General features: G+C 50.4%; 1 protein-coding gene across 1 annotated transcript in view; it reads right to left on the reverse strand.

Moving 5' to 3' along the window:
* The window catches only part of MMP24 (matrix metallopeptidase 24), a 42,574-nt gene that overhangs the window by 1,393 nt on the left and 18,391 nt on the right, over positions 1 to 22,790 (reverse strand). Inside the window, exons 2-8 of the mRNA XM_068566070.1 lie at positions 21,681 to 21,829; positions 16,905 to 17,021; positions 14,924 to 15,228; positions 7,385 to 7,546; positions 5,089 to 5,303; positions 2,552 to 2,690; positions 877 to 1,143 (exon numbers count right to left, since the gene is read on the reverse strand). Coding sequence (XP_068422171.1) covers positions 877 to 1,143; positions 2,552 to 2,690; positions 5,089 to 5,303; positions 7,385 to 7,546; positions 14,924 to 15,228; positions 16,905 to 17,021; positions 21,681 to 21,829 — 1,354 coding nt within the window. The remainder of the gene's footprint in view (positions 1 to 876; positions 1,144 to 2,551; positions 2,691 to 5,088; positions 5,304 to 7,384; positions 7,547 to 14,923; positions 15,229 to 16,904; positions 17,022 to 21,680; positions 21,830 to 22,790) is intronic.

Genomic DNA, 22,790 nt, shown 5'->3' on the forward strand with positions numbered 1-22,790 from the left:
AAGGCAAGTCTTGTTCCAAGCTCCATCCCCAGCCCTCCCACACAACCTGGCTCTCAGCAATTATTGTGGAGTGAATGAATGACACCTGTCATTCCATAAAAACTAAAACACCCCAACAAGATAATAATGATGATAACAGCTAAAACTTACATGGCATGGGCCAAGTGCTCTACATAATTTATCTTACTTAATCCTCACAAAGCCCTATGAGGTAGGTACCATTATTATCCCCATTTTATAGATGAAGAAACTGAGGAAACTTAAGTGATTTGCACAAACTCCTAGTAAGTAGTGGAGGTGGGATATGAAATCAGCCAGGCTGGCTCCAGGGTCTGTGCTTTTGACCAGATGAGCGGAGATGGAACAAATATCCATGGATAGCCCCTCTGCACCTGGCAACTCCCAGCCCCTCTTCTTGAGAAGCTTCTAGTCCGGAGGGGGGAGAGGCTGTGAGTCAGCCTGGCCTCCAGGAGGAGCTTAGGAAATGTCTCATAATTAGAAAATGCTGCTCTCTTTAAGCCCTGTGAAAAAGCACCTTTGAACCACCATATCCATCATTTCAGATCTGATAACTTGAGGGACTCCTAGAGTACACCTGAGGACCACTGTTTGAGAAGTGCTATCTGAGGGAATGAAGTCAGTCTATGAAAACATCTCTCAATTGCGAATGATCCCTACAGATGAGAAATTGTGACTTGGCCGCTGGTAAGAGAGGATTAATTTACTGGGTGAACATGGGTCGATATGAGGCAGTTGTCTTTGCCACCAGGCGGTGTTTCTCAAACCTGGATACCCTGAGAGTATGCCCGTGGGTCCCGGTGAGACCCACGTGAAATCAGACCCCCCCTCACAAAACCCAGCCGGGTTCTTACGTACATCCTTCCTTGCTGATGAAGGCCCCTTGGGGAGCCTGGGGGATGCCCTTCCACACGGTGATGGGCTTGGGATAGCCAGGGTCCGTGGCCCGCCGCTCCTCGCTGTAGCGCCAGTACCGCTCGCCTTTGAAAAAGTAGGTCTTGCCCACAGGTTCCCAGCGCAGAGCTGTGTCAATGCCTTCTCGCGGCAGACAGCTGCCCAGCTCCCCCAGGCTGTGGGGGTACCCCGGCTCCACCGTCACCTCCTTAAACACCCAGTACTTGTCACCTGTGGCCAAGAGGAACCCAGGATTAGCCTTCCCCGGTCATTCGTGCTGGAGGTTGTGGATAGAGCCACTTGCCCATCATCCACTGGGACCGAAGTCAGTCATGGAGCCAGTGTCAGGGGGAGACAGCCCTGGTCCTGCTTGATCCCTGTGGCGGAGGAGGCTGAGGCCCCTTGGCCCAGGCAGAGCTTAGGGGGCAAGAAGCCAGAATCCAGTCTCAGATCCTGGGCAACTCGCCCCACGCTGCCCAGGCTCCGTGCCCCACCCTCTTTTCCTTTCATGTGACTTGCTCCTTTTTCCTTTCCGGGTGACCTCAGCCTCTCATGGCTTCACACACATACTAGTACTCCCCCCACCTTCTACCAGTGACACCCAACTCTGAGGCTGCCACTCTCCCAGTGAACCTGGGCACCAGGCCCAGGACCCTGATTGCCCACCATCCTCTGGGCATTTCTAGGTCGGCTTCCGGAGTTCCTCCTCTCCACCCCAGGGGCTCCCTCCTTCACCACCTGTCTGCCTCCCAGGGTCCCCAAGAAGGTGGCATCACCCTCTCTTTCCTTCTCCTCTCAGCACTTAGCCTCTCACAAGGCCTTGTCAACCGCCTAGCCTCACTGCTCCTCCCTGGTACAGGCCTTACAGACATCGCTCTCCTCAGCTCCAGCAGCCGTCTCAGAAACGGCCTCCTGCCTCTGCCTGGATTGCTGCCTGCCCTCTGGCTCTCTGCTGCTCAGAGACAAACAGTGAACTTCCAGCATTGCCCTAATGGATTAAGACCACAGTCTGGCTGGGCAGCCAGGGATCCTCAGGACTCTCCCCTAAACTACCTTTCCAGGCCACTTCTCACACCTCTCTGGGGGGCTCCATGGCTGTCTGGTGGGTCTTCTAAAGCCCTCTGAACTACTCCTTTGCCCATGCTGTTCCTTCCCCTTGGAATGCTTTTCTCGCTCCTCACTATCTGAATCTTACTCTTCTGAGGCCTGGCCCAAGTCAAGATAATCGAAGTGAAACAACCTAGCACAGGGAGGGCCTGCCATACACCTGGTTCCCCCTCCTCCCCTGGCCTCTCCAGCATGCGTGACCTCCCCCCTCCAGGCTCTTACAGAACTCACAGGGTGGCTTTCCATGGAGCACTGGATGGTCTTCAGTTGTCTGCACCACCCTCTACTTTGTGGGGGTGAGGCTTGTCACCCCACCAACTTTGGCACATACGGACCCTCAACAATCACTCCTTGACTTAATTTCCCTGCCTGCAGGGATCGTCCTGTCAGATGGCAGTGTTTCTGTTAGGGCCAGAAGGACCCTTGCAGCTCATCTGCCTCCCACCCTGCCTCTTCCAGTTTACAGGTGGAAAAAGGGGGTCCCGAGAAGGGCAGGAAAGCGTGCCAGGTCCTTCTGCACAGGCCACGTTACCTTTGAAGAAGACAAATCTTCCATCAGCCCTTTCATAGGCTGCATCTATGCGGGCGGGCAGGCCTTTCCAGAACTGCTCGATCTGCATGGGGTAGCCCTCCTGTACTCGGTTATTGCGCAGGCGCCAGAACCAGCGATCCTGGGGGTTAAGGCAAGGAAAGAAAGAGGCATAGCCTTTGAACCCAGTGATCTCAGCCCTGGGGCTCAGGCCCCAACAACCCAACACGTTCCCCTGGGCCCAGCCTTGCAACCCTCCTTGAAGTCTGTCTATTTACTGCTTCTATCTTTCAAAGCCCAATGAGGAAGATAAAATGCCCATCAACTCTCTTCACTTAAGGCTCCTGATGGCTCTTGCTGCCCAAGGGGCCATGAGACAGAGCCAGCAGACAGGCCTGGTGGGCAGAGGAGGCGTGGGGTAGCTGGAAGGGATGATGCAAGGCCTGAGATGACCACATGAGGGCAGCAGAGAGTCACCGACGTCAGCGGGCCCCTCCGCAGGCTGGTGGGAAGCAGGGGTTGGTTACTGAGTCTGGGCAGAGTGCCCTCCTCACGGCTGGCTCCAGCCAGCAGGGTAAGGTCTGTGGGAAGCAAGCCGTGGAAATTCCCCCAAGCCCCGGGTGTGAATTCAGTTTCCTCCTCTTACAGTTGCATGACCTGGGGTTCAGTACTTAAAGAGCCTCACCTGCAAAGGGGGTAATAGTGGGGGGTCAGATGAGAGATTATAGGTGAAGTGCCTAGAACAGTACAGGACACATAGTCAACGTTAAGTAAATGGCAGCTCAATAGGCCAAGAATGTGAAAAAAGCCCTCCTCCTCAAATTGGTGCCTGGTCCCACTGCAGCCCTGGTTGGTAGGCAGTCTGGGCGAGGCCTGTAACCTCCTAGGACCTCGGTTTTCTTATGTGTGAATGGGAATGATAAAACCCAGACTTGCTTAGGAACCGTTCAGTTGGAGGATCCAAGGGTGCAGAAGAATGAACATGATACATAAAAATGGTACAGGGGCTTCCCTGGTGGCGCAGTGGTTAAGAATCCGCCTGCCAATGCAGGGGACACGGGTTCAAGCCCTGGTCCGGGAAGATTCCACATGACGCGGAGCAACTAAGCCTGTGCGCCACAACTACTGAGGCTACGCTCTAGAGCCCACGAGCCACAACTACTGAGCCCGCATGCCACAACTAGTGAAGCCCGTGCGCCTAGAGCCCGTGCTCCGCAACAAGAGAAGCCACCACAATGAGAAGCCCATGCACCACAACGAAGAGTAGCCCCTGCTTGCCGCAACTAGAGAAAGCCCATGCGCAGCAACGAAGACCCAACGCAGCCAAAAAAAAAAAAAAAAAAACGGTACAAAAGCTAGAAGTTTTTTTTTTTTTAAGGTGTTTTACGAAGTACTTTCACATCCAGGTTTTTAAACCTTATTTTGACTTTCGCAATTCCTGTTTAAGTAGATCTGAGATACACAGAGTCTTAAGGAAGGCCAAGTGACTCTCCTTGAGCCATGCAGTGAGAGCAGGACTGGGGCTGACCCCTGTCGCCTGATTCTTGGTCAGAGCTCAAAGCTTGCTGGGGAGAATTCCACAAGGTGAGTGGGGCAGCTCTCCGCAACCAGCCAGTGTGACAGAGACACGCTGTCAGCAGAGGGCCTCTTGTGCTGGTGGCCAGGAGGCAGTGTGGTGAGCAGGCAGTTTTCAACTGTCAATCTCTCTGGGGATGGCCTAGCTCCAGAGAGCTCCCCCAAGGTCATGCCCCTCCTCATCCATTGACTGAATAAAGTTCCAGCCATTTGGGGCCCAACACGGGACAACTCTGACGGGCCATTCTAGCTCCAGAACTCGCTGTGGGCGTGGCCGGGTCTGCAGTGGGTCTAGTTGCTGCTTATCTTCTCCTGCCCCATTGTGCTTCCCTCCCCGCCTTCTCACAGATGTGGATCCCAAAGGTGCTCCATAGTCAAAATCCTGCATCCCAAACACTGTCCCAGAGCCTGCTTCCCTGAGAACCCAACTGCAACACGCTGAGCAGGCTGCCACCCTGCAGCCCATGGCTAAAGGGACAGGAACAGGCAAGAGGACAAGACGGAGCCTGGCCAGCTTCCTGTCAGGCGCTCCTCTGAACCAGCCCTGGCAGGATCCGGAGACAGATGCAGCCACTGCTGTGCCAGCCCCTACTCCAAGCCAACATCTTCACAGCCATGACTCCTTTGATCTGCACACACCCTTCGTTAGAGAAATGACTCTCCCAGCTCTCAGATGGAGAAACTGAGGTCCAGACGAGGGAGGTGACTTGCTCAGAGTCACAGACCAGAGGCCGGTCTCCAGCACTTTTCCCCCAGCGTTAACCCTTGGGAAGGGGCAGGGTCACCACTTCCCCTCTCCCTCTTGGAAACAAGTCCATTCACCCAGCAGCACCAGGAAGAGACCCCATGGCCTGGCCGCTGGGCTAGCTCCCCTCCAGGCCCCACAGCAGGCCTAATCCCAGAGCAGCAGCTCTCTCCCGCCCCGTGGTGGGGGAAGGAGTGGGAGGGCAGCACCTAGGTCCTACCTTAAACACAAACATCTCGCCCCGGAAGAGGGCCACCGTGTTGAAGTTGCCGTCACAGATGTTTGGTTTGGCGCCCGGTGTGGCTGGCCGGTCCCCCAGGGGCGGCCGAGGGGGCCTGGGCTGGCGCTCATGCTTCCTCTCAGACGGTGAGTGGATCCTGCGGACGGGGAGTGTGGGGAGGGGTCTTGTGGGCTCCAGGGGCTCCGCGGGGGGTCCTGGAGAGAGGGGCTGCATCTTAGAGAAGGGCCAGGCATGCCCTGCCCCCTGCTGCCATTGCCTCATCATCACCTGGGCAACTCTGAGACAAGCCTGTCACACTCCAGCCTCCTGTCCCCCCTCTCCCATTGTTTACTCCCCCAGTCTTTGAGAAAATCCATGAAAAGAGCCATTAGATGGGAACTCCCATCTTTCCACCCCCAAATCTGGTATCTTCTCTTTCTTCTCTCCTGTAACGAGAGAGGACACGTCCCTTCTTAGGCTCAGTGTCCCCTACCCTCTCTGTCTGCTCCCCCCATTCTTTATCCTGCTCCAGTATGGCCTCTGCCTCGTCACCCAATGAAACTGCTGTCAAGATCACCAATGACCTCCCTGTTGCCAAATACAACATGACTTGACCCAAACTTTGATGTCCATATGAATCATTCAGGGATCTTGATAAAATGCAGATTGTGACTCAGAGGGTCTGGGGTGGGGCCTTAGATTCTGTGTTTCTTCAGGCTCTCAGGTGATGCCAAAGTTACTGGTCTGAGGCCCACACTTTGAGTAGCAAGATCATACACACACTTTCCTTAAAACACTCTTCTCTCTTTTCCAGAACCTGCACTCTCTTGGTTTTCCTCCTACCTCGTGTACTGTTCCTTCTCAGCCTGCTTTGCTGGCAGCCTTTCCTCATCCACCTGGCTCTAAAGGTCGGCATGCCCCTGGGTCCTCTCCTCTCCCCTCCCCTCCCCTTCTCTCTCTCTCTCTCTCTCTCTTTCTGTCTGTCTCTCTCTCTCTATTTTGGTCCCTAGGTCAGTGCTTCTCAACTTGGGCTGCATATTAGGATCACCTGGGGAACTTTTAAAACCCCTGATGTTCAGAAGTCACCCCAGACCAATTAAAGCCAAATTTCTGGGGGTGAAGGCTGGGTATCAGTATTTTTTTAAATTGAAATCCCAAGGTGATTCCAATGGACTGCCAAGTTGAGAATCACTACCCGAAGTGATCTCTTCCAGGTTCATGGCTTTAAAGACCTCTGTTCAAGCCATCCCATAGAACGTTCTGTGATTACATAAATGTTCTATATATCTGCACTGTCCAATACAGAAGCCTCTAGCCATGTGTGGCTATCGAGCACTTGAAATGAGCGACTAGTTATTAGTGCGGCAGAAGAACTGAAATTTTAATTTTATTTAATTCTAATTAATATAAATTTAAATAGCCACATGTGGCTAGTGGCTACCATATTGAACACCAAAGATCCCAGGTCAATATTCCAGCCCAGATCTCTGAGCTACAGAGGTCAATCTATTGCTCCATAATTACAAAAGCCAGAAACCTCACCCCTGTGTCTAATCTATCAGCAAATAGGGTCCATTTTATTTTCAAAATACCTCCTAGTCCTCACCACCTATCCAGTCCTCTGCTGCCTCACCTGTGGAGATCCTGCCCATCCTCCAGGCTTTGGGTGGGGCGACCTCCTCTGTGAGGTCCTCAGAGCCTCCAGAGGGAGCCCTCCTCCCGTACTCCACAGCCTGGGGGCTGTAGGGGCCGTGCCATGTGGACATGGCGTTTGCCATAATAAACTGGTCTTCCCGTCTCAACCGACTTGACAAGAACAAGAACTTCCCACACCGGTGTGAACAGAGAATGGGGTGGCCTGGTAGCAGGCCCCTCAAATCTTAGCAAGATATCAGCCTAGTTTGTCTTTTTTTCTTGTTTAAGAAAAAAGCTCTGGTAATAATACTTATCCTCTTGTATCACTGTTACTTGGGCAGATGGGTGAGTCTCTTGGCTAGAGGTGGGACCCCTTGAGAGGGAACCACAGGAGGTGAGAGGGAGGTGTGTGGAGGGGAGGAGGCGGGTAGAGTAGGGGGAGTGGGCGGCTCTCTGTTCACTTTTGTCTCTCCCAGTTGCAGCTCAGACCCTCCCCTAGGTTTCCCAAGTGTGCAGGGAAGGAGGGGGGTGGGGGAGGAGGCTTGCAGACAGCAGTCAGAGACCCAGGTCCCCGGCCTCCCCACAACCCCCCGCCCCGACAGGCAGGCAGTCATGGCCCAGCCCAAGGAAGGAACGGTGGCCCTGCTCCCCTGCCACACACCGTAGATCTTCTGGATGCCCTGGAGATCATCCTGAGGCAGCTTGAAGTTGTGTGTTTCCATGTACTGGTAGAAGGGCGCCATGATGGCGCTGGGGTCGTTGGAGTGCTCCAGTCCCAGCGCGTGGCCCAGCTCATGCACAGCCACCAGGAAGAGGTCATTCCCTGTGGAGGGGGAGATGGGGAGGTGCCCAGGGCGCCCACTCAGGTGTCAGTCAGTCAGTCAATCCATTACTTCAGCAAACACCTAGCGTAAGCTTTGTGCCAGGCCCTGTCCCGGACACTGGGACATACACACCCCTGCCTTCCAGAACTCTCCATATAGTGGTGGATAGCGACAGAGAAATAGAATAAGTGAAATTAGTGTTCCAGGTGCTTCTACAGCTGTCTATAAGGGTCGAGTGAGGATTCCGAGGAGGAAGGAGTCATTTACGCTTGAAGGAAGATGTTCAGGGAAAGCGTCATGAAGGTGAAGCTTAAGGTGAGTCTAGGAAGATAAGAAGTTAGTCAGCAGAATGGATTCAGTGGGAAGGAGAGGAAGAGGGGCGGGGGTGGCATTTCTGGCTGAGAGAATGCTATGAACAACGTCCAGGGACAAGCAGTTTCATTCCACTTGGCTCCGGAGCAAAGCAGGAGGGGAGGGCCGGAGGGAGATGAGGTCAGCCAGGCTGGCAAGCAGGGCTTGTGATGCCATGCAAAGGAATTTGGATTGGCTTCTTGGCCAGTGGGGGGTTTAAGCAGGTTGGTGTCGGGGGTGGTGGTGGTGGTGACATGATGAAATCACTCTGGCTGCAGTTGGAGGAAGGATTAGAGGGTGATGAGACCAGAGGCAGGGGGATCATCAGTGGGGTCGGTCTGGAAGCCAGTATGAGGGTCCCGGTGAGAGATGAAAAGAGCCTGAGCCAAGGCAGAGGGGGTGCGACGGGCAGAGGGGAGTCCTGGGGGCAGCAGGCTGGCGGTCATCTTCAGAGACCCAGGGGCAGGCGGAGCCTTGGTCGTGCAGCAGCTCTCAGTCCTGAAAGGACTGAACTATGGCCAAGATCAACGCAGGGATTCGAATGCGAGTGAAAACGAAAGGTCCAGGTACTGAAAGTGGGATACAGGATCCCGAGGGTGAAGCTGAGGCAGCAACACGGCAGAGTGGTCGTGAGCCTGGGCCCCTGAATGGGACAGGTCTCGTTCATTTCCAGCTCTACCCCAGTGAGCTTTGTGAATTCGGTCAGAAGGTCTACCCCCTGAGCCCCAATTTCCTTATTTGTACAACGCAGAGGTCATACCTACTTCAGAGGGTTGTGTGAGGACTGGATAGGATAAGATGTGTAGAGGGCATGAGGCTGCATGGCAGCTGCTGTCACCATGCATAAGACAGCAGCTTGGTCCCTGGAACAAGCCCATTGACCAGAAAGGAAGCACAAGGCCCTTGGGGTCCCAGCAACCAGATCCTCTTAAAGCCAGCTCCCTTGAACTTCTGGGTCAGGCCTGGGACAGCAAGGCCTGACTTTGGGGGGGATTAAGCAGCCCTGGCTTTGGGAAAGAAATGCAAGGGGCAGGGAGTTGAGCAGGCCGTCGAATCAACAGTCCTGACTCATATTATGTCCAGTTATAGACTCCTGCGTGCCTCAACCTCTGGCATTTGAATGTCCCTTGAGCCCTGCCTCTGTTGCCCAGCCCTAAGGCATGTCACAGTCCAGTCCTGCCACCTTGAAGTGCAGGGGAGGCTGCCAAGAGCCCAGGAGGTGGTCAGGAGCCCTAGTGCTCACCCTGGCCCCAGTGGCACTGGCCAAGCTGCCCTACCCCAGTCCGGCTGAGGGCCCCACGAGGGTCAGATGAGGCTGGGGATTGTGTCTGGCCTTCCTGGCTAAGGTCTCGGGAAGAGAGAAGAGCCCAATGGGGCGGACTCAGTCACACGCATGCATGCCTGCCGCTCTGCGGACACCACCAGTACCTTCAGCGAAGGGTGGATGGGCAAGATCAGGGGAAGTTTGGCCAAGAGCCTGGGGCTGGCCTTCTGCTGGGGCAGGGCAAGCTGGCATGAGGAGGCCAGGCTGCCCCCAGTTCCTTCCTCAGGTCCTGGCCCCTCTGGCAGCAGGGAAGGGTGAGCTCATCTCTGAGCTCCATCCCAAACAAAGGTGGCTGCTAGCGCCAATGGAAGGCAGCCCTGCTTCCTGGGGTCCGGTCCTGGCTCTGCTCCTGGCCCGTTCTGTGACCCGGGACAAGCTGTTTGGGCCTCTGTCTCCTGACTAGGCTTTTCCTCAGGGAGCATCCACAGGGATTTCAGCTGAGAACCAGGGAGCAGGGCTCTGGGCACCTGGCTAGACTCTAAACCTTTGTCCTCAGCCTGTGTCTATTACTCTGTTAGCCTCTGTGCTGGGTCTCTGCAGAGAACAGGAGTAAGCCCTTGAAGGAAAGGGGTCTGTGGGTTTGTTCCAGGGACCAAAAGGCAGAGGAGAGCTGGGGAGCTGGCATCCTACTGCACAGAATCCCGAGAGACCTGTAAAGTGGGGGCTGCTCTGGGGAGATGGAAGGAGAGTGGGGAGGGGCAGGAGAACTCCAGAAAAAGCAGAAGGATGGAGAAGACCCACATGCTTAATGGGCAGGAGGCTGGTAAGGGCTTCACCACCCAACAGGGTGAAAGGTAGAGAAGCAGAGTGGTCAGAAGTGCAGTCCCTGGGGGTCTGACTGCCGTGACTCCCGGCTCTGCCATGTCCTAGCAGTGTGACATTTTAAATCTCTTCCTCTGTAAAACAAAGGATTAATGGTACCTTCATCATAAGAATGGGGTGAAGATTAATGAGGCAAGGTACAGAAAGCACTCACTCCACCTCCAGGCACAGAACTATCACGGCTAATTAGCAAGGTCACGTTAAGCTATGTATGAAGGACCAGCATCCTCAACAGGGAGAGTTCCCTTGAGCTGGGAGCTCAAGTCCTTGGGCTTCCTAGCAAGCACCCAACAGTCTACTTGGCTACTCCAGTGTATCTTGTCTCTGCTTCATTTCCTTCTCTTGGGACCTCCATCTTTGGTGAGTCCCATCTCATTGACTCCTGAAACCCTCCCAAAGGTTACATTTCCTTTTGCCTCTATTCTTTTGCCAATGCTGTCCCCTCTACCTGGAGTAACCTTACTCCTTCAAAGTTCAGCTGAATGCCACATCCTCCAGGGAGCCTTCCTTCATTTCCCTAACCAGCAATGACTGCTTCCTCCTATACACTCTCCCAGCAGTGTATCTGTACCATCTTTATGGCCCTGACCACTTTCCACCCTACATCATAGCCAGGAGCACACACTCTCTTCTGCCCCAGGACTATGAGCTCCTTGAGGGAAAGCTCTGTGCTGGACAGGCCAGGATGGAACAGTGCCAAATGTTCAGTATTTTTCCAGGTGTTGTCTTTGGACCATCTGCAGCAGAACCAACTGGGGTGATTGTTAAAAATTCAGAGTCCTGGGTTTGAGACAGCTAATGTCTTCTTTGGATGAGAGTCAGGACTTTGCTCTGGAAAACCAAGCATGAACTATCCAGACGCAGTTCATAACCCCAGCAATAGACCGCTAGGAACCGGAACGCAGCCATTGCCCTAGGATGGTTTTTGGAAGGACAGCAAAGGAACCGAGATTGATTGAGCACCTATATATTATCTCGTTTAATTTCCACATAAACCCAGCGAGGGCGTGAGCGCAGCCTCCTGGGAATTTTTGTTTGTTGGCTTTCTTCTCTATTCTTCTGCCGCTTACTGTGTGAACGTCTTAACCACTCAGAACTTTCCTTTCCTCACCACCCTGCCCAGTCTAGCTCCCAGGGTGGGGAGGAATCACTGTAGTAACTGCAGAAGGACTGTCCCCTGTGAAGGGCTGGTCCCCATGACTCTTCCCGTCTTGTCACCTTCCCCAGGGCTGGGCTCCCTCCCCAGCAGAGCTTAGTGAATTCTGCTGACTTCACTGCTTGACCCATTGGAAAGGGATGAGGACACAGGGTGCCTGGGAGACTCCCCGAAATCAGCTTAAAGGTGTGGTGGGCCAGATCGCCCTTCACACAGACTCCAAAGTGGTGGAGAATCAGAATCCCCTTTACATTCTAGTGGTTCTCCAGGAGAGCCTTTTCAACACACAGGTGGAGGGGATTCTGATTCAGGAGTTTGCGGTTAGGGCTCAGGCAACCTTTTTAAAATAAAGTCCCCTGTGGGAATCTTATAGTGGTTGGGTCAGGCTGACACACCTGAAGCAACCGCTCAACCTTCACGTCACTAAGAGTGGGACGGCCTGTGTCACACGTGCTTCCTAACGTGATGCAACAGGGGGGACCAGCACCAACTGGGAAGCATTGTCTCCATAAAAGTCAATCCAGTCAGGCCTGTAGATCTATTCAGGCTATATGGGGAAGAGAGACATGGTAAAAGTGAACCTAAGTCAGACAGAGAAAGACAAATATCATATGATATTGCTTATATGTGGAATCTAAAAAAAAGGGTACAAATGAACTTATCTGCAAAACAGACATAGTTATAGATGTAGAAAATAAACTTACGGTTACCATGGGGTAAGGAGGGGCGAGGGATAAATTGGAAGATTGGGATCGACATATACACACTGCTATCTATAAAATAGATAAGTAATTTCTTCAACAAATGCAGGGAGAAAAGAGAAGCAAGGTGACTGCTGTAAATGAAAAGGGACTTAAGAGACGAATGATGTGTGGATGCCCTTTGGATCCTGATACAAGCAAACAACCGTTAAAGACATTTTTGAGGTAATTTTGGAAAATGAACACAAACTGTGTATTGGATTTTAAGAAATTATTGTTAATTTTGTCGGGTTGGTCATGATTTTGTGGTTGTGTTAAAGATAATCTGTTAGAGGTATGTACTAGAGTATTTAGAGGTGAGACCTGAGATTTTCCTTAAAATACATCACCAAAAAATACAGGGGGTCAGGGAGGGTAGATGAAACAGCACTGACGTAATGTTGACAACTGCTGAAGCAGGGTGATGGGTGCCTGGGGGGATTCACATTATCATTCTCCCTACTTGGTAAGTTTAAAATTTTCCGTAATGGAAATTTAGAATAGAGAAGAAAGCTAATAAACAAAAATTCCCGCGAGGCTGCGCTCACGCCCTCGCTGAGTTTATGTGGAAATTAAACGAGATAACATATAGGTGCTCAATCAATCTCGGTTCCTTTCCTCTCCTTCCAAAGGCCGTCCTACGGCAATGGCTGCCTTCCGGTTCCTAGCAGTCTATTGCTGGGGTTATGAGCTGCATCTGGATAGTTCATGCTTGGTTTTCCAGAGCAAAGTCCTGACTCTCGTCCAAAGAAGACATTAGCTATCTTGGAATTTCTATCCGAATTCTTGGTCATTCGTCAGGATGGGGTGGGACAGATGAGAGGGTGCCGGGATGGTGCCCATCCACAGGTCCCAGCTCCTTCCCACACACACCACCAGAAGTTCTCAGGATTTTGAGACTGGTCCAAGGTCTCCACCAGCAAGGAGCAGGTGTGGGAAGTGCACACCCAGAGCTGGGAAGGGCAGGGTAGAGGAGGAATGTCCTTAATAATTCATGTATCTCTATCAGGGCTATGACTGTGATCAGCTAACAGCGCCTGGCACATAACAGTGGCTCAAAAATGTTAGTTCTCCTCTCGTCACACTTTATCAGTTAGCACAGACCACCATTGGTTGACACTGATCCAAGAATAAGAACAAGATAAAGAATAGGTGTTCAGAAAGCCAGGAAACACATCCAAGACATAAGGGAAAGGACTCCTGGGCTGAGGAAATGGAGCTGGATAGGAAAGAGGACCAAAGAAGAGGGTGGGGGACAAAGAGAAATGTAGCAGTTTCATAACTTTGCCTAGGCTGAGCCTTTGCCACATCACCTCCTGAACCACCCTTTGACAGACAGGCCAAGAGTCGTGATCCCGGATCCATGCAATGATATGAAATGCTTTCAAGGAGGCAGTCCCCACCTACAGACAGCAGACACAGCCTCTGAGGAAATGGGCCTTTAAAGTCTGCTCTCAGCCTGAAGCATCGCCAAGGAAAAAGAAGGCCTAGTGTTTCCCCAACTTGCCTAAGCTTAAGAATTGGAATTTCCAGGGGAAGGGCCTGGGAATCCATGTTTAGAAAAAGAACCTGGTTGATTCTTATGATCAGGCAAGTTAGGGAAACTCTGGGGATTAAGACAGTGTTTCTCAAGGTAATGGATACCTGCCTCAGAAGCACTTGGGGAATTTATGAGACCATGTGCAGATTCCCAGGCCTGAACCCAGAACCAGAGAATCAGAATAGCAAGAGGTTAGGGGCCTGGAGCCTGGAATCTGAATTCTTAAAAAAGGTTTCTAGGTGATTCTGGTGTGCCCTGCAGTTGGAGAGCCATGGAAACAGCATGGTAGCAAAGAGTATGGGCTCTGGAATTGTCATGTCCGGGTTCGAAAACGTATTTCCCCATTCACCAACTGTGGGACCTTAGTAGGTTACTTACTGTTTCTCTACACCTCAGTTTACCTATCTGTAAAATGGGGATGATAATAACATATACATATTATACAGTATGTGGAAAACACTTGACATGGGCCTTAGAATATTAACATACTAATTCTAATCTATTATAATCTAAAATAGAATTGAATTGAATCCTCTGTCCCTCTTTCCTCCAGAGTCCTACTGCATTTTCTTGGTACTTCTGCTGCGTCCTTCAGTACAGTCTGCCTTGCAACAGTGTGGCTTATGTATACGTCTGTCTCCCTGACGCGACTCTGGACTTCCAAAGGGCAGAGACTGTGTCTTTTTTAAATGTTCGAACACATGCATCATGTTCCATTAGAGTCGGAAGGGACTTCAGAAGTCACCTAATCCAGCCCCTCATCTGACAGATGAGGAGACTGAGGGTGAATGATGCGCCCCTCGTCACATGGCCAGTGGTTGAACTATAGTTTGAGCCCTGGCACTGCTGCCTACCAGCTATGCCATCTGAGCCTCAAACTCTTCATCTTAAAAAAGGGCATAATGATGTACAGTTGCCTACTTACTAAGCAGTTGCCTTGCAAGTAAGTACTGATGAGGAACTCTTGCAACCTGAGGAGTATTGTTACGATTACTGCAGAGAGGATGCTAGAGTAATTACGGGGCCTATTATTCACTTGTGAGGTTGACATAAGGGAGAAAGTCTGTCATGTTTTCCCACAGCATGGCCTTTGAAGCCCTCATCAGTCAGGCCAGAGCCTACCACTTTCAGCTTTAAGCCTTTTAACCGTTTCCTCCAGCCTCTGATCCATTACTTTATCGTCTTATTCGTGGCCTAAACTTTCCTCCTAACTCAATCCAATTAGACCATTTACTAAGTGATCTGACCCATCTCCCTAGCCCTGGCCCTGATGGATCAACTGTTGAATATTATCAGAGACCGCAGTTCCCACCCTCTTAGGGCCTTAGTTCTTGGACAAGAAGCTCTAGAAACCAGGAAACTCAACTGTGGTATCCTCCAAGCTCTTCCTCAGGGCTTCTTTCCCTGACAGCCAAGTAACCCCCTGTCCCCTCATGACCTTACCATCGTGGTTGGCATTTCCTAATGTCCATGGCTCGTCTGAATCAAAGTGAGTGTCTCCACCAATCCCTGGGCCAGGGAAGTAGGCATGAGCCAGGAATCCCCCTTCGCCATCAAACGGGGAGCTGTCGCCATGGAAGCCAGAAGCAAAGAAGATCATGATGTCGGCCTCCTTCCGGTCACTTTTGATTTCATGGTAGGGCACCTCTTCAAAGGTCAGCGGGGTCACCTTCTGCCACACATCGAAAGCCTGGCGAATAGCTTTCCGCGTGTCTAACTCACCCACCTTTGGGGTGTAGTTGTGAATGCTGGTGAGAGAGGGGAGGATTGATAGGGAGGAACAGACCAAGAATCAGAGACCAGCAGAGCTAAAAGGAACACCAGAGGCCACGTGGGCCTAGAATTCTGCTGAGGTACCTCAGGGTTTGATGAAGAGGTTGGGTGGGCAGGGCTCTGGGTCCCCACCCCTGCCTTTTACTTAGTGTTTTTATATTTGATCTCTGAAAAAGTCTGTGTTGAATTTGTAGAAAAAAAATTAAGTTGTGCATGGCATTTCCTAAATTGTAAGTTTTTCTCCCAATACATAAAAAGGTACATTTGTAAAATTTATAAAAACACTTAAACAGGGACTTCCCTGGTGGTGCAGCGGTTAAGACCCCATGCTTCCAATGCAGGGGGCCCGGGTTTGATCCCTGGTCAGGGAACTAGATCCCACATGTCGCAACTAAGAGCTCACATGCCGCAACTAAGGAGTCCACCGGCCGCAACTAAGGAGCCCGCGAGCCACAGCTAAGACCCAGCACAACCAAATAAATAAATTAAATAAATAAATATTTTTTTTAAAAAAACCACTTAAACAGTGGAGAGTTTAAGTGAAATATCCTGTAAAAAACTCTTTGGCACCAACTACTACTGTTTGTCTACATAGAAGCTGGTATAGGGTGGCATGTGATTGAATCAGTTATAGGTCTGACTATGTAAGGTTACTGTATCCATACTTCATGGTTCTCCACGATGGAGCATCACCAATTGCGGCTGCTCTGCCCCATGAACACCTGGGGCAAAGACTATTCACCCATTCTACAGGTAAGGAAACTGAAGCCCAGAGAGGTTGCGTGATAGAAGTTAAGGTTAGAATTGGGTTAGAAGCCACTTCTAACTCTACTCTTCAGGAGGCTCTAAGTCTATCCAGTTACTAACCCAGATTCTTCTTAAGTTTCCTCCTCTTGTCAGATTTCTGAAAAAATCCTGTTCTGGTCTCTACAGCTTGTGAGCAGGAGAGTCCTTAGCTCAACCCAGAGGATCTCTGTCTCAGATCCTCCTCCTGAACCCAGGGATCCACCTGAGATGGAATCAGAGACGTGAGAGGTGCCAAACAGGGCCCAGCTGAGCCTGCCCTATGCCTGGCCCTGACCCCACCCCATCTGAATCCTGATGTCTGCATCTGCTGCGATGGGTTCCATCATCCCTGCCCTTGGTCACTGGGCTGACTTGGAGCCTGATCCTGCTTTGCCCAGACAGTCAAGGGATGACAACTGTTGCAATTCAGTTCCCAGCTTTTTATGCTCCTTAAGAAACAACTGGAACTCTGTGCTGGGAATCTCGGCTGAAGTCCATCAATCAGGCTAAGTGGGGAAGGGATCCAGATCAGAGGGAGTGGGGTTTGGCAAGCAGCGGTAGGGAGGATGAGTTCAGCCGTGGTTCTTTATCCCAGGTGAAAGTTACCGAACATACCCCACTTTCCGTAACTAAAAACTCTAGGAATCTGAACAGAGCATAACTCATGAGTCCCAAAGGACCAAATAAACCTGAAGCTGGAGACATAGCATCCTCTGGATGCTACACGGAGAACAAAGTCATGGGGTCTCAGAGCCTGGCCCTGATCACAGACCCACCTACAGTGTGAGCCTCAGAAACTCAGGCCAGGAAAAATCAGAGTGAGGGTGGAGCCAAAGCCAAGGAGGAGGAGAGGGAGTTGAGGCACCTGTAGGTGATATGCTTCTGCCGCCACTTCTGTCCCGTCAGGGCATAGCGCTTGTTTCTCCGCCTTCGGCTCAAGTGCGGGTGATCAGGGACACCACATCGGGGTTTCTTCATCCACCTGGGCAGAGAGAGGACACACAAACACACCAACACTGTGGTCCCTGGACACTCTAGGAAGGCACTGCAGCTCCCTGGTCCCAGGCTGAATGGCAACGTGCACGCTCAACCTAGACTCTGGGTCCCTGGCTCTGATGGGGTCCCCGAAAGGAACATGATCGACTGCTCGATTCATCACTTCATTCACTCCTAACTGAATATGAAGAAGCGCTGCTGCATAAGAGACTGGGAGTCAGAAGACACGGGCTTGCTAGTTCCAGCTTCATCACTAATCATAGGAGCCCGGGCAAGCGACTGAGTCAATGGGAACCTCAGTTTCCTCATCAGCAACATGAGAATTCTAGTTCTCGCTGGTCTTAGCTTGTGGGGAGCCTCCAAGGAGGGAATGCGTGTGGAAATGCTCTGTAAATGAAATTAGATCACATCACTCCCTGCTTTAAAACCTTCCAATGATTTCCCCAATCACCTAGAATAAGACCCAAACTCCTCACCTTGGCCCACAGCCCCTGCGTGATCCGCGATCTAGCCCCCACCTACGTGTGACGACACCGGCGCCCCCTGCTTCCCCACAGGCACTCTGCTCCAGCTCCAGTGGCCTCCCTGCTGTGCCTTGAACATGCTAAAATCATTCAACTTCAGGGTTTTGCATTTGCTGTGTCCTCTGCTTGCCATGCCCTTCTTCTTCACACGGTTTGTTCCCTTACTTCATGAAGGTCTCTGCTCAAATGTCACCCTTTCCAAGAGGACTTCCCTGCCACCCTCTCTAAAATAATCTCCCCCTCCCCATCCCACCTCTGTCTGTTTATCCTGCTTAATTTTTCTTTATATCCTTTATCATTGCCTGAAATGACATCATATAGTAGCTTTTTGTTTATTCTTTGTCTCTCTTACCAGATTCTAACTCCATAAGGACAGGAACCTTGCCTGTATCCCCAGTGCCAGCACAGTGCCTGACTCAGAAGGTGTTCAAGAATGATTTGTTGAATGAATGAATGAGAACTATCCCATGGTAGAAAGGCATAGCTTGGAAGACAGTAAATTCTCTTTCACTCCAGGTGTTCAAAAAGTGGCTGAACAACTGTAGGACTTGGAGTGTAATTATCTGCAGCACTTAACTACACTGTATTGTGATTTGAAATCTATTAGTCTGTTGTCTCTAGTAAATAGTAAATTCTTTGAGGACAGGAACTGTTTTGTATTCATCATCGTATCCTTAGAAGCTAGCCCTGTGCTTGGAACTAAGTAAATCCTGATAACTGTTTGTTGTCAGGTTAAGTTGCATTAGGGAACAGTGAGCCTGGGACTTCATTGGGGATATAAAATAGGGGCCAGGATAGGAGATTTAAAAGATCATGGCTGATTGGAAGGGCCATCCTTGCATTTCATGTCTCTGTGCTGCCCTAATGACCAGCTCACTGAACTGTAGATTGAGATGCTGGGGGAAAAACAGTCTGGCCTCATTTGCAGGTGTTGAAAGCAGTTGCCTTTGGCAATAGAGAGAAAAGGAGACAGAGACTATTTTAACCAAATATTAAAAGCCCCTTGAGGGACTTAACCAGGTCTTACTCATTTCGTATGCTTTACATCACCTAGAATGTCCACACTCGGAAATCAATAACAAAAGACAAAATAATAACAATAACATGCATTGGTATAAATGCTTATAATCTTCACAGTGTTCATTTTCTTTTTTTAAAAAAATAAATTTGATTCTCAAAACAACTCTGTGAGGTAATCAGAAATGATTGATCCCAATTTTACAGACGAGGGAAAAGGCACAGAGATAAATCGAGTAACTTGCAAACTATAGCAAACTGTGAGGCAGGACTGGGACTTCGTTAATTAATGCAATTTGAGAAACAAAATCTGGGGCTTTTCTTTTCTGTGCTTAGCACAAGTTTGGGTTAGAGGAAGTTTGGGTAATGTTTGTTGAATGAATGAAGGAGTGAATAATGTGTGACATTTCCCAAGGTAGGCTCTCAAAAATAATACTTTAAAGTGCTAATCTAGCTTCCTTTCACTGACAGTCCCTGGGAAGAGACCCAGGAGGCACCTCCAGGAGGCTGAACTAGACCTGGAAGGGCCCCCAGGGAGGAAACAGGCCCAGAGAGAGGCAGCGATTGCCCAAGGTCACAGAGCTGGAGCCCAAACTAAGGTCTCCAAGTTCTACCCGCAATCACCCTCCGCATAGGGTCTGGGATTAAGTGCGAGCACCTTCCTCCTTCCCAAGCCTCCAAAACAGCGTTCCACCGCCTTCCTACAAAGAGCTGGGGGCAGAGCGGCAAGTGGGGAATGCCATCTTCCTCCCTCAGATCTTTCCCTCTGCCTCCTTCTCTTGCTGCCACCTGCCACTCTCTGAAGCCTGTCCAACAGGCCTGCGGCTTCTGGAACAGAGCGAAACCCAAGGCCAGGTGGTGCCTCAGCAGACACACCAGTGCTCCTGCCCCGGGATGCGCTGCCATGAGGCCTGCACAAAGTCCTCAAAATAACCTCCGCTTTGAAAGGCGGTCAGGCTCTTTTTGACCAGCTGGCTCGTGAGGCCACGGGGCCAAGGAGTCCACTGTACTCACAGCATCACAGGAGCGGTCAAATGTATTATCTCAGAATTTCACAATCTCACAATCAGAGAATCTGAGGAATAGAAAATGTTCATACAGAATTTTAGTATCATAAAACCCCAGACTCAGACTTCCCTGGTGGCACAGTGGTTAAGAATCTGCCTGCCAATGCAAGGGACACGGATTCGAGCCCTGGTCCGGGGAGATCCCACATGCTGCGGAGCAACTAAGCCTGTGAGCCACAACTACTGAGCCTGCGCTCTAGAGCCTGCAAGCCACAGCTACTGAGCCTGTGTGCCACAACTACCGAAGCCTGCGTGCCTAGACCCTGTGCTCCACAACAAGAGAAGCCACCACAATGAGAAGCCCACACACCGCAACGAAGAGTAGTCCCCACTCGCCACAACTAGAGAAAGCCCACGCACAGCAACAAAGAAGACCCAATGCAGCCAAAAAATTAATTAATTAATTTAAAAAAAAAATAGAATCTGCCTTCCAATGCAGGGGACGCAGGTTCGATCCCTGGTCGGGGAACTAAGACCCCACATGTCGCGGGGCAACTAAGCCCATGCACCGCAACTACTGAGCCCACGCACCACAATGAAAAATCCCATATGCCTCAACTAAGACCTGACACAGCCAAAAAACAAAACAAAACAAAAAAAACCCCAGACTCACTAAACTTTAAAAGCTTAGAATAATGGAATCCAGAATTTTAGAGTCAAAAATCCAACACTTCCCCCACCCACCCCCCTGTAAATGAACAAGATGAGGCCCAGAGAGATGCTTATCTCAAGGAGTGACTCACCCAAGGGGTGGATTGATCCTGGATCCACAATTGGCTAGATTTCCTGTTCTCCACCCACTGACTTCCCCGCATCCTCCCCCAGCCCCGCTCCTTCTTTCCACCTGAGCTGGGGCTCCTGCCCCTCCCCCACTGCTTGGGAAACTCACTCCAGCTCTTGGTCGTGCCTTCGTAGCAGCTACGGCTTTTCTTAAACAGCTTTAATAACTTTCATGGCTATTCCTTAAAAAAATATATAACATACTCAACTCTCTCCCATCTTAAACAAACAAAAATTCATCCCTCTCTAGCTCCGACCAGGGATTGAACCCCGGCCACGGCAGTGGTTCCCCAGAATCCTAACCATTAGGCCACCAGGAAACTCCCACTGATCAGCTTCTTGAAAGTTGTCCCTACCTTTGTCATCTCCACTCCTCACCTCCCCTTCTCCCCACCGCAATCTGACTTTCCTGCCACCACTCCACGGAGGTTTCAACGGCCAGCCTCTTTGTTACTAAACTCAGCAGACACCTTTCAGTCTCCTGTTTGACCACCATGGCAGCCGACCCTGCTGACCATCCCCCTTCACGGCCATGGCATCCCCACCCTGGGCTTCCTTCACCTCTCAGGCTGCTTCTTCTCGGCTTGTTTTGTGAGTTCCATCCCCAGCACTCTTCTCTCCCTCCTCTTTATCCTCTCCCTGAGTATAAAACCATCCCTGTAGCTTGGCTTACTTGTCATTACCTCCTAAGTATCTCCCTGAACCTCCGTGTTTCCTTCTGAGTTCTAGACCAGTGTAGCTAGATGATGGTGTCTGTCACTAAATGGGGAGCCTCTGGAGGGCAGGGATCAAAGGACCAAGCCCAGTGCCTGGCACACGCAGGCATTCAGCAAATACGTGATAAATGGGAATAGTGGAATAAGACGTGCCAACTCATTATTATTCTAGAGTTCTCTGCATCAAGTGAGATGTGTACATCTCAGGAATGCCAGAGGGGTGACTCACAGACCCACAAGTTATTAGTGTCATAGGAGATTTAAGACCATCTATAACCAAACCCCTTATTGGGCTGATAAGGAAACTGAGGCCCAGAAGGGTTAAGAGTCTTGTCCAAGGTCACACAGCAAGTTTACGGCAGAGCACATCCCCAGCTCACATAGGAAAGGGCACCTTGGGGTACTCCCTCCCAGGATGACACTGCAGGGGTAAAAGATAGGAAGGTAGGATGGGCATGGTATACAGACGAGGCCATGACAAATGTGAACCCAAATGTAAGTCTGGAAAGTTCAAAGGCACAATGTCCTATGCAAATCTTACTCGATTGTTGTCTGATCCAACACACCGGTGACTGGGATCCCGTAAAACTGCTGCATAGTGGCGACTGCTGACTGTAAGGCCTTCCCTGAGTGCAACGCAGATGCCCGTGAGTCATAGGGCAGCAGATAGCCGTATGACTTTAACCAGTTCTGAAAGACATGTGAAAAGAAAAGGGTGCATTACGCGAGAGAAGGCTCTGTTCTACCTGGGTAGAGATTTGCCCTTGAAACCAGGGATCGTTTCACCGGAGGGACTTATGGACTCAGCCTCTGATTCCTGCCTCCTTCATTCCCTCCTGCAGACACTGTCAAATTAACCTCCAGAAAGCCCAGCTCTTGTTGGCTGACTCTTCTGCTATAAAACTTTCACTGGATCTCTACTGGCTGCAGAATAAAGATTAAATTGCATTCCAGGCTCTCTAGCACCCTGCCTCTCTACCCTGTCATGGTTTCCACTGACATATGACTAGACATGCAAGAGCACCAGAACTGTTTGTTCTCGGAAGCAGACTGGCCTGATAAAACGCTGTGCCACCCAGAAACCCATTGTGTCCAAAGGCAGAGTCTGCTGAAGAATCATGTTGTAGAATATTAATAGGCATGAGATTATCTGCGGTCTTTATTGCTAATCCCTCCAAAAGAGCAAGCCATTATAAATAAATATAAACAAAATAAGCAAAACAATGTATTATTTAATTTAAATATGAGTACACAAATATATGCATAGAAAAAAGCCTAGAAGGGCGCACATAACATAATAATAGTATGGTTATGTAAGAGAATTCTTTGTTTTTAGGGAATACATGCTGAAGTATTTCAGCTTACATAACGGTGCACAATGTCTGCAACTTTTTCTTCAACAGAATCAGGGAAAAAATAGAGAGAAAGAGAGGGAGAGGAGAGAGAGGGAGAAAAAAAAAACAAATGTAGTAAAATGTTAGGAGTTGGGGAATGTGGGTGAAACGTATTCAGGAATTCTTTGTCCTATTCTTGAAAACTTTTCTGGAAGTCTAAAATAATGTCAAAATTGTTTTTGGTGAAAAAAGAATTAATTTGAATATCCTTTGTTATAGTATCTTGGGGGACTTTTTTCTGTGTTTTTCTAAGTTTT

Source organism: Eschrichtius robustus, chromosome 16, assembly GCF_028021215.1.
Source record: "Eschrichtius robustus isolate mEscRob2 chromosome 16, mEscRob2.pri, whole genome shotgun sequence".
Lineage (NCBI taxonomy): Eukaryota > Metazoa > Chordata > Mammalia > Artiodactyla > Eschrichtiidae > Eschrichtius > Eschrichtius robustus.